Source organism: Camellia sinensis, chromosome 4, assembly GCF_055761805.1.
Source record: "Camellia sinensis isolate YWXY chromosome 4, ASM5576180v1, whole genome shotgun sequence".
Lineage (NCBI taxonomy): Eukaryota > Viridiplantae > Streptophyta > Magnoliopsida > Ericales > Theaceae > Camellia > Camellia sinensis.
Genome location: NC_138964.1, coordinates 197153277 through 197172941, shown reverse-complemented (window position 1 = coordinate 197172941; position 19665 = coordinate 197153277). Strand labels below are relative to the sequence as shown.

Sequence of the window (19665 nt, the reverse complement as noted above, 5' to 3'; positions counted from 1 at the left end):
GAATACTATTTCCCTAATGTATAATTTTAACTAATAAAATGTGTGATGAAAAAAAAAAAAAAAAAAGACCTAATAAAATGCAAGTTCTCTGTATACATAAGGAAAATGCTGTTCTGGGGTTGATTATTATAAATGTAATGTCATAATTAATCATATGGGAGTATAATTAAAAAAAAAATTAAACATCCAAAAGAAGTATAACAAAAAACTTTTAGATCATAGCTAAAAAAAAATTTATAACTAATTTCTCAATGAGTCATTACTAAGACTCGAATAGATCATAAAAAGTCATAACTAGGTATACATGTGATAGAATTTCCTATATGAACAATACTATGTAACTCGAATTTGAATTTGTCTGAATGGCTCGAGTTTTAGCTTGTCAGTCGTCAGACTAGTCATTCGGCGACAATGTGACAATCTAAGTCAATAAAGGTGATAATCACAGTAAACAAGTATTACACCAATCATTGAAGTCGTCTGACATACACAAATTCAAATAATTCAGATAAATTTAAATTCAAACTACCAAACATTATATGATTCCTAATATTCAAAAGCATTATGCTTCCTATATATACCCAAACACCCAAGTTGAGAAATACCCACCAAAATTTACACAACCAAACATGGAAGCTACCTTGCTAACATACGCAGCTGTCTCTCTTCTCACTCTCATTATTGCTTTCAAGTTCGTCTCACAATTAAGATCTCAACGCCGCCGTAGCCTCCCGCCTAGTCCACCAGCTCTTCCGGGCATAGGTAGGGGTGTTCGTAATTCAGATTTGGACGATTTGCGAATTGGTTTAGACTCGCTCGCATCTATACAATTTGGGAAAAAGACGCAACTGCCTGTAGTGCGGTTTGCGGTTTGTGCGGATAGGGTTCGCGGATGTGAGGGCGGTTTGCGGATTGGACTTTTTTCTTCAAAAAATTATATTTGAGCCTTATTTTTTTCCCATTTTGTAAATATTTATTTTTGGCCCATTTGTTCCCATTTTTTAAAATGCTCTAACATTAATAATTAATGAATTAAAACTTATAAAATTAAAAACATAACAAAATCAATTCGTAATACAAACAAATCATTTAAAATCTTAAATCAAATCATGAACTAATACAAGCACATATTTCAAAATCGTAAACTAGAACTCCATATTCATTAATGAATTTAAAATTCCAAATCACACTTCATTCGAGACAAGTTCAGTTTTGTAACAATAATAATATGATCAGTATTTATTCATTTTGAGTTGATATAGTACTATTAGCAAATGTAATGCTAAAGTAAGTTCAAAGAATAAATGGTGTTTTGTTTTGGACAAAAATATTTAGGTGAAATATAGGAATGAAATCTAAAAGAAACTTTGCCGAGAGATCAAATCTTATCTATTGATTCAATGAATATACAATTACAGAGACTGAGATATTTATAAACCACAATTGCTAAATGACTCTAAGTAACTTTGGTTTAAGTTAATCAAATCATAACAAACCAACTACCTCTAGTTTACTCTGTAACTGCCTAACTGTCTAATTGATGCAGTGGCTTAACTATTGCACCTGCTGTTGAAGCTGTCGACTGACTATGGTAGCTACAGCTGGACTGTAGCTTAGTTGGAGCTTGACTGTGGCTAAGATAGCTATCATGGCTAGTCTCTTTATCAATCAACGGTTAAGATAAAAAAATATATAAAAAAAAGTGAAGGCGGGTTCTTGAGGGTGCGGGTTAAGCCCACAACCCGACCGCAACTTGCAAACATGTCATATTCAAACCACATCTGCCTACATTGTATTTACGAAACCGCTCATTTGTATGTGGATTATGTGGGTTCTTGAGGGTGCGAGTTAAGCCCGCAACCCGCCTACAACCTACAAACATGTCATATTTCAAACCGCATCTGCTCACATTGTATTTATGAAATTGCTCATTTGTATGCGGATTGGACGAATTGAGCAATTTTTACAAATCGGGTAAACCGTTGCCCAACCCTAGTCATAAGTCATCTCCACCTCCTCAAGCCACCTCTCCACCGAACTTTCCACCAAATCTCTCAAAACCTTGGTTCCATCTTCTCCCTCCGCTTCGGCTCTCGCCTCGTCGTGATGGTCTCCTTGCCTTCCGTCGTGGAGGAATGTTTCACCAAGAACGACATCGTCTTAGCCAACCGTCCTCAGCTCATCACTGGCGAGTACATCGACTACAACAACACCACCGTCTCCGCCTCCCCCCTACGGCGACCAGTAGCGCAACCTCCGCCGCCTCATGTCACTCAAAATCTTCTCCATGAGTTGACTCAACACGTTCTTATCGGTCCGAAAAGACAAAATCAAGCTCCTCCTCCGAAATCTGTATCGAAATTCGTTGACTGGTTTCGCAAAAGTCGAATTGAAATCAAAGTTTTCGGAGCTGAGCTTTAACATCATCATGAGAATGATCTTCGGAAAGCGATACTACAGCGAGGAATTGGAGAACTATGAGGAGGTGAAGCAGTTTCGGGATCTAGTGAGTGAGACATTCGAATATGACAGTGCGTCGAATCCTAACGATTTCTTACTAGTTTTGAGGTGGATTGATTATGGAAATTTTGATAAGAATTTGGGGAGAATTCATAAGAGGATGGACGCGTTGTTGCAAGGTCTGATCGATGAACACAGAAGCGATAAGAGTAGGAATTCGATGATCGATCATTTGCTGCCGTTGCAAGAATCGCAGCCTGAATATTATACGGATGAAATCATCAGGAGGCTTATCTTGGTAAGTGGCCACACTAGAGTAATTTTTCTTTGATTGATTTTTGTAAGTGATTTAAATTTGATTTTATAAATATTGAAATACAATAGTTAGCCTCACAAAATATTTACTTTAAAATTATTAGTGTAAAAAAATTATTTCAAAGGATCAAGACTCGACTGGTGGCATGACGTAATAATGGTTTCGTTTGAAAATATAACAATTTTAGTAAGTTATTTTAATTTTTAACTATTTTAATAGGTTAAAATATTTATGTTTGGAAAGATCGTTAGATTTTTTTATTATTGGATGTGATATTTATGAGAGAAAAAATAAAATAATTATGGATTTGGTATAACATTTTATCTTATTAACTATTTTAATATATTCTGTTTTTTTTTTATATAAATTTTAGTCTAAAAAACAACCCGAAAAAAAAAAAAAAGAAGAAGAAGAAGAAGAAGAAGAAGAAGAAGAAAACAAGGCCACTGTTATTAATATATTTTGATTCTTAATTTTTGTAGAATTAAAATATGTTACATGTAATTTGAATATTTTTTAATTATTGATACAAAAGTTAATATTGTTATGATTATTTAATTTCAATCACTAAACTTTTAAAGAGAATTAACAGTTTAGTATGTGTTTGTATAAATAAAAAAGATACAAATTAGTAATAAATTTTAATAATTAAAATTATATATTTTTCCATGAGTTAGTACTTATTTTGAACAGAAAAACTGATCTATAATTTTCCCAACTATTAACTGTTACATTTGTTCATATTTATAAAAATAAAATGTTCATATTTATAAATCTGAACAAATCTCACGAGTCTGTTAATTTTAATGTACTTTTTTCTAGTTGGGTGTATTTTTTTCCTAGAGTTAATACTAGAAATCTTAAAAGACTTATGAAAATTTTATTAAATGTGAAAACACGTGTATTTATTTTTCTAAGACTAATTAGGCCTTCTTTAAAAATAAACTATTTTAATTAAAAAAGTAAAAAATTATTTGATCACTCTACTCTCTTTATTTTTTTCACGTTTTTTTTATAAAAAAATAAAATAATTAACTAAAATATTCCATTCTCAAAACACCACATGTCAGGGTGATTTTTAAAAGAATATCACATAATGGTTATAAAAAAAATGATATTAATTATTAATATTTATAATATTTTTTAATTATTAATTTCTTTTCAACGTCTTTTTACTCTCTTTCATATGGACTATTGGTTGTATAAGTTTGGGGAATTTCAATATAGCGAGATGGATAGAAAAAAATTACAAAAATATATGGAGTAAGTAATGTTGCAATGGGGACACAAGTAAAAGGTTGTATGGGCGCAAGTGTGACTGGCAACCTTCTATGTTTGTGTAAAATAAATTTTGTCCCATTGAAGTATAATTTTCCCTTAAGTTATTGACTTTTGACTAATTGGTATACATATAGGTGGTATTTATTTGGAAGGATTCAAATAGTCCATCTAGACTAATAGTCTGTTGTTTGATTGAAATTTTTTTCACCTGACTATGAATCCTAAATCTGTTGGACTATTTTATCCCATTTGGGGGTGGAACACAATCCATAGGATAACTCATCCCATGAGGTTAGGTAGTAAAATTACATTTTTGATCCTCTACTATTTAAAATTTTTTTAAAAATAAAATTTATTTATTAAATTATTTATACTTAATAAAATTTATTTATTAAATTATTTATACTTTATTAAATTATTTATTTTAATAATATGGTATTAATTATACTTAGTAAAGCAAAATAAAATTTAAAAATCTCAACTGCAAATTAAAATAAATTTATGTAACTTTTATTAATATTCTATTTATTTAATTTTTTAAAAGTTCTAGTAAAAAAATAAAATAAAATTTATAATTCATATTTAATATTCTTATTATTTAGTAAATAATTTAAAAGGGCAAAATAGTCTTTTGAGCATTTATCCTTCTCCATAATATTCCAAACAAATATAGGATTCAATAGAATAGTTCAATCCAGACATCTAATCCTATGACTAAATATAAGATATAAATCCAATTCAACCAAATAGTCTAAAACAATATATTTTAGGACCAACAGTTCGGTGGATTACAATCTCTCTTATTCAGTCCGTCCAAACAAACATGCCAATATAGTATATATATGTATATCTGACTATAGAAGCATTATTACGTTGTTGTTTGACAATAATTTTTTTACTTAAATAAATATAAAATGATAAAATAGACTAAATAAGTCAATAAGATAAAATGTTATATTTAAACCATAATTATTTTATGTTTTCTCTTATAATCATCACATTCATACCAAAAAAAGCCAAAATTCTTCTCAAACAGAGCTAATTTAGCCTTTAACCAAGCTAAATTAATTAAAAAGTTAGGTTAAATTAGCTATTCCCAAACGAAACCATGGATTGTAATGGAGATTTTCATTACAATTATATAATGGCATTGTTCGGTGTAGAAATTATTTATAACTTATTTATTTTATTTTTAAATTGTTAGAGTATATGAAAGTGATTGTGCATATTTTGTTTATAATTTATGAAATATAAATAATGTAAATGTGTTAAAAAAAATTAATTATCTAAAAATTTTGTGAATAATATTTTGAATTTTTACTTTTTAATTATGACCTTTCTTGAGAAAAGTTGTATGTACTAAGAGGTTGTTTGACATCCAATTAAAAAATAGTCACATTTTTTTCAATTTTTTTCTTTAAGGTTTTTTTTTTTAAATTTATAATTCATGACAAATTTTTTTTTTTAAAGTTTTTCGGTTCGTCTAGTGTAGAAGAATCTAAATAGTTTTTAAAAAATAAAAAATGTCAATTATTTTTTACACTTTTTTTTTTGGTTTTTAGTAGAATTTTTTCAAATTATTTATTTATTTTACTTTTTTTCGTTCATCTAATTGGCTAGAACTTGAAAGCCTAAAGTTTCTTGAAAATTTAAAAAAAAAAAAAAAAAACACCACTAATAAAAAAAGTCAATAAAAAACCCTCTAAAAAAAAAGAAAAAAAATCAATCTCAAACACTCAATAATAGGTATAACAACATGACAGTGCTATACATGAAGGTTTTTGTCGCACTGTCAATAATACACAAAACATGTCAAACTATGACAATGCATTGGTTTTTGATATTTTATTGTTGATTTGTAAATTTATAACATTTAGGTCATGACACTACGCTAAAATTGGGCTTTAGCGGCAGTTTTTTACCGACGTTAAAGGCTGTAAAACTGCCGTTTATGCGCGTGTCGGAAAAAGTACAACCGTCGTAAAAAGGTAAATTACCGTCGTTAAAAGTCGACCAAAAACGACGGTAACATAGGACCAAAAACGGCGGTTTTTTACCGTCGTAAATAGGTTCAAATTTTTTAAAAAATAATTCTTTCTTCTTGCACTCCCCATGTCTTGAACCCTCAACCTCTCATCCATTGACACTAACCACTCTACCATAACCACTCTTCATAAAATATATTCTTTAAATAAATATTTAAACATTACTTTTACTTTATTGTAGATGGTTTCACCGGAGCACGCCGGAGTTTCGCCGGAGCACGCCGGAGTTTCACCGGCAAAGACCGCCGTCATTAACGGCGGTAATGATTGGGCATTAGCGGCGGTTTTGTTACCGCCGTTAAAAGTGGGCATTAACGGCAATTTTTTTAACGGCGGTAACAAAATCGCCGTTAATGATACCTTTAACGACGGTTTTCGTTACCACCGTTAATAGTACCTTTAACGACGGTTTTCGTTACCGCCGTTAATACCTTGTTTTGGCGTAGTGTGATACTTGCGGCCACGGACACATCAGTAGTGACAATGGAATGTGCAATGTCTCTTTTAGTGAACCATCCAGAGGTGTTGAAGAAGGCTAGAGCTGAGTTGGACATTCAAGTGGGCCAAGAACACCTGATCGATGAACTGATCTCTCCAAGTTGCATTACCTTCAAGCTATCATCTCCAAAACTTTTCAATTGTTCCCCGTAGCACCACTATTGGTACCACACATGGCATCTAATGATTGTACAATTGGAGGTTTCGATGTGCCACGCAATACAATCTTGTTGGTCAATGCATGGGCCATTCATAGAGACCCTAAAGTGTGGAATGACCCTACAAGTTTTAAGACTGAAACGTTTCAAGGTGTAGAAGCGGAAGGACACAAGTTGATGCCTTTTGGGATGGGAAGAAGATCCTGTCCAGGGGCTGGGTTAGCCCAACGTGTGATGGGTTTGGGCTTGGCATCATTGATTCAATGTTTTGAGTGGGAAAGGGTGAGTGAGAAGGCTATTGATCTCACAGAAGGCAAAGGCTAACCATGCCCAAACTCGAACCACTAGAAGTCATGTGTAAAGCACGTGACATCATGAACAAAGTTCTCTAAAGTTGCAATAATGTTTGATCAATTTGTAAAATTGTTATTTAAGATAAAAAAAAAAATTGGACATAATTTTTAAGTCTAGTAATGTGGTAATTAATTAGGATATAAAATGTAACACTCTCTTATATTTTCTCTAGTCATAACTAATCATATCACTTGCACATCATTAGGTCTATAAAATGAGTGTAAACAGTGGCCTTAAATATTATTTTTAATATTTTTAATATGTTTTTATGTGTTGTAGCACCATTAAGATAGAACATTGTACTTTTTTTTTCTTTTTTTATTGGCTTCATCTATTTTTCTTTTGCTTTGAACTTTTTAGTATTGTAGTAGTCTTATGGGTATATATGAGGTTGAATTTTTAAACAAGTTAGCAATAGTAATGCTATCGTTTTGAAGTCCATTTTTCTTCTTCATGTCATGGTGTCATTTTTGGTACAAATACAACCCTTGTTTGTTCAATGGATATAAAACCACTCACGTTTTGGCTTTTGTGTTGTGTCATGCTCAATGAGGGGATGAAGGTGACTCAAGTGTTACACATTAGAGATATTAAGTTGTGTCTTCTTCGAGCATATCCAATGTTGAATAAAAAAATTTCATCAAATGTCAAATCTGATGAAAAGTTTGATTTGATATTGTTTACTCCAATGTTAAAATTAGAGATTTCATCAAATTTTTTTACATCCCCTGTTGTCCTGGAGGATATCTGGGAGGTCATCCGAACATGATTAAAAAATGCTGTCAAAGTTGCTCTTGGGTAGACATTCAGGAGGATATCTAGTGTAACAATAACAATTTAAAATTGATGAAAAATGAAAAACTTCCTTCATTTGATGAAAGTTTTGATTCATCTCTCATTTAATATGAGTTTGTTGAAACAGTTAGAGTCAAACATTGATCATTTTTTTATCAAATTTAAATGTAATGAAATATTAGATATGGTGATGGAGATGGTAGATGGTCTTATACATCATAAACTAGGGGTGATGGATCTTTGGGAGACCGTACTCTTATCTATTGTATATTTTTGGGAGTACATTAGAAAGCATCAATATCATAATCTACATATGAGGGAGGGGGTATGAAGACGATAAATCTAGTCATGAGCGCAAAATGCCAAATACATGATCTGAACCACTTGAGAGACCGGCCTTGCACATCTTAACTATGGGTTACCTGGGTGACTAGTTTGGAAATCCAATAGGGTTTCCTGTGTTTAGCCTGAAATGATTTCCAATGGAAGGTCTAAGTGGGTTGCGTGGGTTAAGTATGTAAAATTAACTAGATTGATATTCGTAATTTTTTTATTTTTTTATTTTAAAAAAATTATTTATTTTTTATAATAAAATAAAAAGATTATAATAGATAATCAGATCATCAAAATAGGATTTATGATAATTCCATAAACTCTTCAAATTCTCTTAAATTAAAATTTGAATTAAAAAAAAAAAAAAAAACCCTAATCGTTTTAAATACTAGAAAACCAATCCAATTAAATAATGTTATCAAATGAGAAAAGGAAGCAAATCAAATGATTTGGAAAAGAACAATCCCCATTAAATTTTTAATCCCCTTGAACTTTGTTATTTTAGTTGATTTTTTAGTTTTTTTTGCTTTATATGAGATGAAAAACAGTTATGTTTTAGATCATTTGTGAATTTTTTGTGGTTAAATAAATTGTTGTGAAAAAAAAAGTGAATGATTAATGTATAAGATATAACATTTTGTCTTATTAACTATTTTAATATATATATATATATATATATTTTATCCGTATTGACTATTTTAGTTCAAACTTCTTATCCCAATCACCCCTATAATAATGTTGGAGAAATATTATTTATTAATATATTTCAAGTTTTATATCACCTATTGTTTACATTCACTTAATATATTTCATACATATGAGATTAATAATATTTTTAAAATAATGAGACATACGATTTCATATAAAAAGTTACATAAGGGATAAAAAGTTTGGTGAAATATTTTTATGATAAATAACAATTTTTGATAAATAAATAGAGTGCATATTTAATTTTTTTGTTTCTTAAAAAAAATATCTTTACATTTAGATGTCTCCCAAATAAAATTGGGTCATTTTTTGATAAGTCCTATTTATAACTGTTTTGTTCCATAAAACCCAAACTGTTTCTGAATATTCCATTAGGTCCATTAATTGTTAAAGACGAAATAACCCTCTCCGCCTCTCCCGCGTGAAACCGATTCTGCAAAAACCCATTCCTATTCGAAATATTTCATCAACAAAATTTCCAAAACAAAAACTCAATCGACGAAACGATACTGATATTGCCTCCAGTAACCCTAGATTCCTCTTCGTCTCACCACTGCGAAGCTTCACATCGGAAGGAGGGTGCTTCGTCGTTCGAAGATTCTTGTCGCCCCATTAAGTTTATTTTATCCACTGAGTGTGATCCATACCCACCAACCATGACGAACAAAAGTAAGGAATACCATTCCTCCTTCTGCTTCTCAATCATAATGTCATCATTGATGTATACATACACCTTCTGGTTTTCGGATTTGAATTTGTAAACATAGATGTTTTCGGAATTAATTTTGTAAAAATATATGTAAACATTCACATTGGCCTCTACCTGTTGTAGTTTTCGGGATTTGTTTTTGCACACATGGACGATGTGAACATTCACATTACTATTGATTACTGGGTAAATTTAGAGTAGTACACACTGATGTAAATGTGAATGTTCACATTAATGTCAGGACACCTAAACTTCACTCAACACTGTGCTGAATTGTGATTTAAACATTGACATTGTGACATCAATGCCCAAGTTGTTTGTGTTATTGGGTGTAGTTTGGCGCTGTTGGTTCCCCCCTTTGATTTTTAGCAAATTATAACATAATGTGATCACCCATGTAAGCATTCACGTTGGCCAGTAAATGTTGTCGTGTTCGAAATTTATTTCTCAAACATGGACGATGTGAACATTCACAATACTATTGATTACTGGGTAAATTTAGAGTAGTACACACTGATGTGAATGTTCACATTAATATCAGAACACCCAAACTTCACTCAACACTGTGATGGAGTATGATGTAAACATTGACATTGTGACATCAATGCCCAAGTTGTTTGTGTTATTGGGTGTAGTTTGGCGCTGTTGGTTCCCCCCTTTGATTTTTAGCAAATTATAACATAATGTGATCACCCATGTAAGCATTCACATTGCCCAGTAAATGTTGTCGTGTTCGAAATTTATTTCTCAAACATGGACGATGTGAACATTCACATTACTATTGATTACTGGGTAAATTTAGAGTAGTACACACTGATGTGAATGTTCACATCATGTGAATGTTCACATTAATATCAGAACACCCAAACTTCACTCAACACTGTGCTGAATTGTGATTTAAACATTGACATTGTGACATCAATGCCCAAGTTGTTTGTGTTATTGGGTGTAGTTTGGCGCTGTTGGTTCCCCCCTTTGATTTTTAGCAAATTATAACATAATGTGATCACCCATGTAAGCATTCACATTGGCCAGTAAATGTTGTCGTGTTCGAAATTTATTTCTCAAACATGGACGATGTGAACATTCACATTACTATTGATTACTGGGTAAATTTAGAGTAGTACACACTGATGTGAATGTTCACATCATGTGAATGTTCACATTAATATCAGAAACCCCAAACTTCACTCAATACTGTGATGGAGTATGATGTTAACATTCACAATGTGAAATCAATGCCCAAGTTGTTTGTGTTATTGGGTGTAGTTTGGCGCTGTTGGTTCCCCCCTTTGATTTTTAGCAAATTACAACATAATGTGATCACCCATGTAAGCATTCACATTGGCCAGTAAATGTTGTCGTGTTCGAAATTTATTTCTCAAACATGGACGATGTGAACATTCACAATACTATTGATTACTGGGTAAATTTAGAGTAGTACACACTGATGTGAATGTTCACATCATGTGAATGTTCACATTAAATATCAGAACACCCAAACTTCACTCAATACTGTGATGGAGTATGATGTAAACAATCACATTGTGACATCAATACCCAAGTTGTTTGTGTTATTGGGTGTAGTTTGGCGCTGTTGGTTCCCCCCTTTGATTTTTAGCAAATTATAACATAATGTGATCACCCATGTAAGCATTCACATTGCCCAGTAACTGTTGTCGTTTTCCGAATTTATTTCTCAAACCTGGACGATGTGAACATTCACATTAGTATTGACTACTGTGTAAACTTACAGTACTAAACACTGATGTGAATGTTCACATCACTGTATAATGATGTCAATGTTCCAATTACTGTCAATGCTGGTTGTTGAATGTTGTTTGCTGCTTCGGGTTCCATCCTCTGTGTTTCACCCAATTACATGTGCTCATTTGAACACACAGGTCTTCCCCATAAAGTTGATGGCAAGCGAAAGCGAGGGGAATCCCATTTCAAAACCAAGCCTGATCAAACAGCTGTTCCGGAAGAAGTGAACATGAAAAAAGTGAACTACCGGTCAAATCTAACTGGACTGGTCAAACTGTTAAAGGATACGAAATTTACAAGTGGCCAATTGAAGTGCCTTAGGAAAACACCGTTCTGGCCATTATTTGATAGGTTGATCAGTAACGAAATCGACCTCAGCCACTGCATGAAATATGATGATGTGATTGTACGTATAGTACAAACATTCAAGCAATCTAGTGGAAGGTTTTACATTGGGGATAAAAACATCCAGATTTTTAGAAGCGACGTATCACTGATTTTTGGGGTGGACTGCGGCACCAAGTCGATGGACCTCTCTTATGGTGCAAAACCAACAACCGGCATCATACACCGAATGTGCAAGGATGTTAGCCGGTTAAGTGCTGCCAAAATACGAGAAATTCTGAGGGAAGCATTGAAGGGCACAAAAAAACATGACGATGAGGAGGTCGCAAGATTAGTTTGCATGTATGCATGCGTCAAGCTATTCTTTTCTACATCCAGAGAAACAATTGGATGGGTTTTCTACTCATACATGGACCCATTACACAAGATGATCGAGTATGATTGGGCTGAGAGCATCCGGGCAACCTTGATGGGTTCATTGGGCCAAAACTGTGGAAAACCAGGACGAGTCACTGGATGTGTGATGTTGTTAATGGTAAATCAAATCTCATACAACTTATTCTATGTTTAATATGAACATATACGGGCTCTGAACACTCTGATGTGAATGTTCACATTTCTCAGCTTTGGTGTGGAAGTTGACAACATTGATGAAACATTCGCATTACTGTTTCAATAATGTACAAAACACACATTAGTAGATGCTGGTGTAAACATTCACATTACAGATGTGAACATTCACACCAGTTGTACCACTCACATTACCAGATGTGAATATTCACATCAGTAACATCACTCACCATTAGCAAAATGTGAGCATTCACATAGTAATAACACTGACTTGAACAGATGTGAACATTCACATCAGTATCATCGCCCACCATTAGCAAATGTGAACATTCACATCAGTAATAGCACTGACACTGACAGTTGTGAACATTCAGGTCAGTAATATCACTCACATTAACAGTTGTGAACACTCACATCAGTAGTAGCACTCAACATTAGAAAATGTGAACATTCACATCAGTAACATTACTCCACATTAGCAAATGTGAACATTCACATCAACGGATGTGAACATTCACATCAGTTTTAAGTGATGTAAACATTCACATTACTGGCCTAGTGGTGCACTGTGAACATTCACATTACTGAACCAGTGGTGTAAACATTCACATCAATGTTAATTTCGTATGAACATTCAAATTACTGATATTTGTTATTTGTTTCAGTATTGGCTGTGTGAGCATACAACAATCTTACAACCCCGCAACCCCAATGCCATTCCACGATGCGTAAAATGGGACCTCACAGCCTTACATAGCAACATGAAGTCCATAACTCTGGCTAAGCTAGGTTTAAATGAGGTAGAAGTACAACCAAATATATTGTGCTTATTCACATAGTGAGACGAGGAACTATCTAACTAACATACTGTCTGGAAATGCAGGTATATGGCGGTGAGCTAATGGCATCACCAACTGAAGCGAAGATTTATCGTCATACAAAATTGAATGTGGAGCCAAAACCTGAGATTTTGTCAAGTGCAGTAGCAAAGAAAGATGCAAGCACTGAGGATCAAAGCACAGACAGTCAACGCATTGATGACAGGGATGCATTTTCTGTCGATGCAGTGGACCTGAATGATGTTGGACATTATATCAACCCCAGCTGTAGCACCCCCAATGCTGAGAAGGGAATCATCATAGCACAACCAACTGAGCCCGACATTGTGGAAGTACTCATGAAAGAAAACCAAAAAGCTTGGGCTCTTGTACGGCAATGGGAAGCGAAATACAAACAGTTGGAAGAATCATGGGAGTTGAGGGCAAGGGTGATTGCTGCCCTTGAAGCCAAACTATTTGACCAATCGGGCTCATCCAATGTGGACATGGACATGAAGACTTGCATGGAGTGGAAAGATTCAGAAATTCAGCGGCTGACAAAGTTGGTCATCAACTTGGAATGCGAAAAAACAATACTTCAAGACCTTTTTGACGATCAGTCCGTACACATCATCACTCAAGTTGAAGCACAAAAGGCTCATGACAGCCTTAACAACAATCCCACTGCAACATTGTAACACGTTATCAGCCCCCCATCAAGGGTAAAGCGCATAAAGCAAAAGGTAAGGAAAGAACACAGGTTGGACGAGTTTGAATACCCCAACCTGCCTGGTCAGAAGAAAGGGAAAGAGGGAGCCCAACAGAAATCACATGCAGTCCAAATTGCACAAGATTTAGACAAGCAACCACCAAAAAAGCAGCCAACAAAGTCCAAGAAGTTATCCTTGAACAACAAACTCAAGGTCTGGGCTAACATGAACAAACTCAACAAGCAAAAAGTCCAAAATTTGCACAAGAACGGCGGTGATGAGTAAGTGATCTTACATATCCCCAACTGTTTTTTTTTTCCATCATGTTCAGTTCACATACATACTTAATAAATCAGACCATTTCATAAATGTGCAATGTTGACATTAACATTTTCTATAATCACAATGCACAGGTTGCTAGTGTGGCAAGGGGACTCAAAGACTAAACATGTGTATTTTGATGACATCATACACCTCATCAAGGAAGAATCAATAACCAACAACGTATGGCAACTGTAAATGTGTACAAAACACACACACACACACATACACATAGAGTAAAGACACTGTAAATAATGTACTGCCACCCCTCCGGTTCTGCAGGTGATAGATGCTTATGGTGAAATTCTACTTGAACTACAAGGGCTAGTCAACCCAAGTTTGGAAGATTCATCATTCATCTTTACAAGCACATGTTTGGTAACCACTAAACTTTAATTTTGATTATGTTTCAATACATGTGGATGTTATTCTCAGCATTACATGCTTACATTGTTAATTTAAGTAATAGGCAGATGTGAATGTTAACAAAAACATAAAATGACCTTTGAGAAGATTCACATTGACAGATGTGAACATTCACATCATTCGCATTGAATATTATATGTTTATTATGTTGATAAACTTAAATGATACACACATGTGAACATTCACATCAGTAATATAACTCATAGTAACAGATGTGAACATTCACATCATCAGTATTACTCACATTAACAGATGTGAACATTCACATCAGTAGCATTACTCACACTAACTGATGTGAACATTCACATCAGTAACATCACCCACCATTAGCAAATGGGAACATTCACATCAGTAATAGCACTGACATTAACAGATGTGAACATTCACATCAGTAGCATTACTCACACTAACAGATGTAAACATTCACATCAGTAGCATTACTCACACTACCTGATGTGAACATTCACATCAGTAACATCACCCACCATTAGCAAATGGGAACATTCACACCAGTAATATCACTGACATTAACAGATGTGAACATTCACATCAGTAGCATTACTCACACTAACTGATGTGAACATTCACATCAGTAGCATTACTCACACTACCTGATGTGAACATTCACATCAGTAACATCACCCACCATTAGCAAATGGGAACATTCACACCAGTAATATCACTGACATTAACAGATGTGAACATTCACATCAGTAACATCACCCACCATTAGCAGATGAACATTCAAATCATTAACACCAAACATCGATATAAATACTTAGTACATCATTGTATGCCCTTTGTGTGCAGAAAATCATTGAACAGTACCCCCCCCCCCCCACAAGAGGAACAAACTAATTGATGTACACATCAAGGAGTATCAAGGCCAAAGATTCTTAATCTTCCCAATACACGACAACTTTCACTGGACAATTGTTGTGTACGACGTGAAAGAGAATGTATGGAGGCATTATAACTCACTGCGCCCAAGAGAAGGCATACATGACCCAGATATTGACAAAGCACAAATACTGGTAAGTGGCTGACAAAAATAATACTTGTCGTGATGTGTAATATTTGAACTTGGATGTATGCCCTATGTTGGTTGGTGCCTAATATGAAATTTCATTGTTGGCAGAGGGACTACATCATAACTTTGGTGCACAACATTGGACCGTCATCACCATTATGGACCAATTTATCAAGCCAAAATACTTCGAAAACAATCATATCAGTGGACATCTGTCCCCAGCAAGCATCAAATTCGTAAGCCTAAACTCGATTTCTACACATGTTCCACAACCTTTACCCACCTAAATTTCAAAATCTAACAAGAAGTTTGCATTTTCAGGGTGGATTGTGGGCCTGCAGTTTGTTACATCATGAGGGCACATGTATATCGTGAAGACATTGTTGCCAGCCTAGATCGCTTTGAATGGTGTCAAATAAGAGACTCATTAGTACACCTTTTTCTGAACCACAGAAAGACAGTGCAATGTGAAAACCTATAGGTGGGGGGTGTCCACCTATCACTGTTATCCACATTTAAGACAATTTAGTTTCACTAGCTTAATTGTAAATGAAGTCTATATCACTGCTTGTACAGATACTTTTCAATCAATATATGTATATGCATTTTCAGGCCTATTTTGCGTTGATCGTGTACATTGAGATTGTATTTTCTTTTTTTTTTTGTTTGGATACACATGACATGATGTCAATGTTCATATCACAGAATGATCATACACTTTCTTCTATTTTAAACCATACTACATGGATGTGAATATTGCTTAAAGTGTTCATGTAACACAATATGACAGGTGTGATTATGATATTTCTTAACACAAGTCAATATTCACATCTAACAATTTGATGATGTGAATATTCACATGATAACTTCTGATTATGCGAATGGCAACAATGATGTCATGAATATTCACATCTTATGAGTTGGTGATGCGAATGGTTACATTGATGTAAACATTGCTGTTAACAGTAACAGCAATGTGAACATTCCCACCACAGAAATGTTTGAAAGTTGAACAATGTAAACATTCACATAATGTGAATGTTAACAGCATGCATTCATCCAAAACACAACCAACATAAATGTCAGATTGGTACCTTAAAAAAGTAAAAATAAAACACAAATCAAACACTAATGCATTATTATGTTTGGCAACGCAACGTAATCTTATTGCAACCCAAGTTGTTTGTGAACACAACACAATCTTATTTCAAAAATGAATATAAGAATCCAATGTAAAATACAATGTTGAAATGAAAAAAGGTACATCTTATATCGGCTCCGTGCATGATTTTCGATTATGGCTCCCCAACTTATCACATCTCCCGCACCTTATTTGCTTCAGTTTCTCACCCCTTGATGGGATCCTATTCTTCTTCGGCCTTCCGGGTGGTCTTTTCACGGTAGGCGGGTATATAGTAAAGTCCGTGGGATCAAAAGGCGGCTTCTCCACCGATGGTATAGGGAATATGGCTCCCGAATAGGCTGCACGATATGTCTCTACATGAAAGTAATGTTCTACACAATCATTGAGATTGTAGCGGCTCTTCTGAATGGCAATAACAGCATGGTCACACGGGAATCCGTTGATTTGCCATTTGAAGCATGAACATGTACGCCTCGCAACATCAACTGTAACCGATGGTATCGAATGAACTTCAAACACATCCTCGTTGGCTTTGCTAACTTGCCAAGACTTGCTGTCATTGAACGGATCCATAAGCTTTGTTTCGAATGTCGGACAAATAATCTCATTCCATTTGTTTGCTTGGTCACACCGTGCAGACATTTGCCGCATCAACTGAGTACGAATTTTGTCCACCATTTGAGTGATAGGAAGATTACGTGCTTCTTTAATCCAGTTATTAAATGACTCCGCCGCATTGGATGTCATCTCCCCATAACGCATGCCCCTGCACAGTATATCACAAACATTGTACAATACGTAATTTAACAGGCCTGACCATTAATGTTGACAGATGTGAACGTTCACAGTACTGCCATTAGTATACACTGATGTGAACATTCACATCAGGGTATAATAATGTGAATGTTCACATCTGCTACCAGGTTTTAATAATGTGAATGTTCACATTACATGGTTATTACGTTGTCAACTTAAATGATAGACAGATGTGAATGTTAACAACAACAACAAAATATGACACGTGTCAACATTCAAATCTGTAATACATTGCATGACTATTTGACAAATTAACAGATGTGAACATGACATCAGTCATCATTAGCAAATGTGCACATTCACATCATTTACATTGAAGATGAAACACAATTCGAAGATTGTCACCATTATAAACTGAAAATTCACATCACTACCATTCTAAACTTCAAAAATGGAACACCTTAGGAAACTATTATTACCTGAAGTATGAATTTGCCCAGTGCTCAGGTGCTAAGTCCTTGAAAAAATTATGAGCTCGTTGTTTACCCTCCTCTTTTAATTTTGCAAGCTTTTCATGGAAGCCTACCACAGTTGGCTCGTAGGCACAGTCACCCAAACTCCTTACTAGGTGATCCCTGAATCCATTATCAATTCCTTTCATCCGGTCTCTTAAATTGCTCTTCAAGTGTTGTAAGCAATAACCGTGATGAGCCGATGGGAACACCTTTGGCATAGCTTCTAACAGACCAATATTACGATCCGAAATAAAAGTAATATGGCGCTTCCCATCAACAACCTTCCCAAGTTCATGCAAGAACCACGACCAATTAGCCGTGGTCTCCGAATCAACAATTGCAAATGCAACAGGAAACAGACCTACAACACAACACCAATACACAACTGTTCACAATATTCCAAAGTGAATAGAAAAATAGTATAAACGAAACAGGTCATGTAAATGTTCATATGTATATTGCCCTCTTTACTATTTCTGTTTTAGGATTCAGGTTCGTAAACATCAACGATGTGAACATTCACATTAACGACCATTAATAATTCATTGTTGCTTGTTGAGTCACTGAAAATGTTAACATTCACAGTACTGTTCATTAATAGATCAACTAACATTAGTATACACTGATGTCAACATTCACATAAGTCTGTAATAAGTCTGATGTGAACATTCACATCAGTCTGATGTTAACATTTCTGTCATTAGCATACAAAGATGTGAACATTCACATCAGTGCATACTAATGTCACTGATGTGAATGTTCACATTACTTATAATTTAGCAATCACTCTTTCGTCCAGACTACGCTGCTCAGAGCGAATATTGACATGAATATACAGCTAAAAAAAACTTCTAACCATTGTTCCCGTCTTTCGCCGTTGCCGCAAGTAGCTGACCTTTGTACTTTCCTTTGAGGAATGTTCCATCCAAGAATAATAAAAGCCGACAAGCATTGAACCCAGAAATACACGCAGCGAATGACACAAAGAAGCGACAAAACTGTTGACTACTCGCATCATAGTCAATATTGACATAACTCCCCGGATTGTACCGCATCACAGCATCCGAATACCACCGCAACTGGTCAAACGATAACGAGTGATCTCCATGGATACCAGCCTTTGCTTTCTCCACACCCAACCATACGACATGGTAACTCACATCTAGCCCATAATCCCTCTTCAAAATAGTCACCACTTCACACGGCCGAGTCAACGGCTTGTCCCTCACAATTTCAGATATGGTACTCGACACCAAATCCGAACTAACTCGCGGATTCTTCGATGTTCGAACATCCGTACCACAAGTATGCACATCACTAAACCTCTTGATGTAGAAAAAATCATTTGCTCGTTGTGCTCTACAATGTATAGCCCACAAGCACCCCCTCTCCTCCCGCATCGCACACACAGCCATAACTCTTGTTGTCTCGTTCTTCACGTATGTGAACTTAAACCCACATTGGATGGCATACTTACATAAAACGTCACGAAATTCTTGTGCACCTCTGACAAACCGTTGTCCTACATGCGTAATACCATTTGCCCAAGGGGCTGACAACAACACATTCTCCTTATGGTGGCAAAATCTCCGTAGTGCATCAATTT

At 34.7% G+C, this 19665-nt stretch overlaps 1 protein-coding gene, 1 long non-coding RNA gene and 1 pseudogene across 2 annotated transcripts; 2 read left to right on the top strand and 1 right to left on the bottom strand.

Annotated features, from left to right (window-relative positions):
- The first annotated feature begins 629 nt into the window (after positions 1–629).
- LOC145824354 (cytochrome P450 81Q32-like) lies at positions 630–7226 on the top strand (annotated as a pseudogene).
- Positions 7227–15751: 8525 nt separating this feature from the next.
- Positions 15752–16259, top strand: LOC145823528 (uncharacterized). The gene is made up of 2 exons (XR_014365811.1): positions 15752–15880; positions 15966–16259. It is a non-coding gene; the product is annotated as an uncharacterized LOC145823528 (long non-coding RNA).
- Positions 16260–16821: 562 nt separating this feature from the next.
- Positions 16822–19465, bottom strand: LOC145823527 (uncharacterized). The gene is made up of 3 exons (XM_082923027.1): positions 18916–19465; positions 18024–18420; positions 16822–17554 (listed from the first exon to the last, which is right to left on the bottom strand). The coding sequence occupies exons 1-3, from the start codon at positions 19457–19459 to the stop codon at positions 16912–16914; spliced, it is 1584 nt and encodes a 527-aa protein (XP_082779153.1). The 5' UTR covers positions 19460–19465; the 3' UTR covers positions 16822–16911.
- Between the last annotated feature and the right edge of the window lie 200 nt (positions 19466–19665).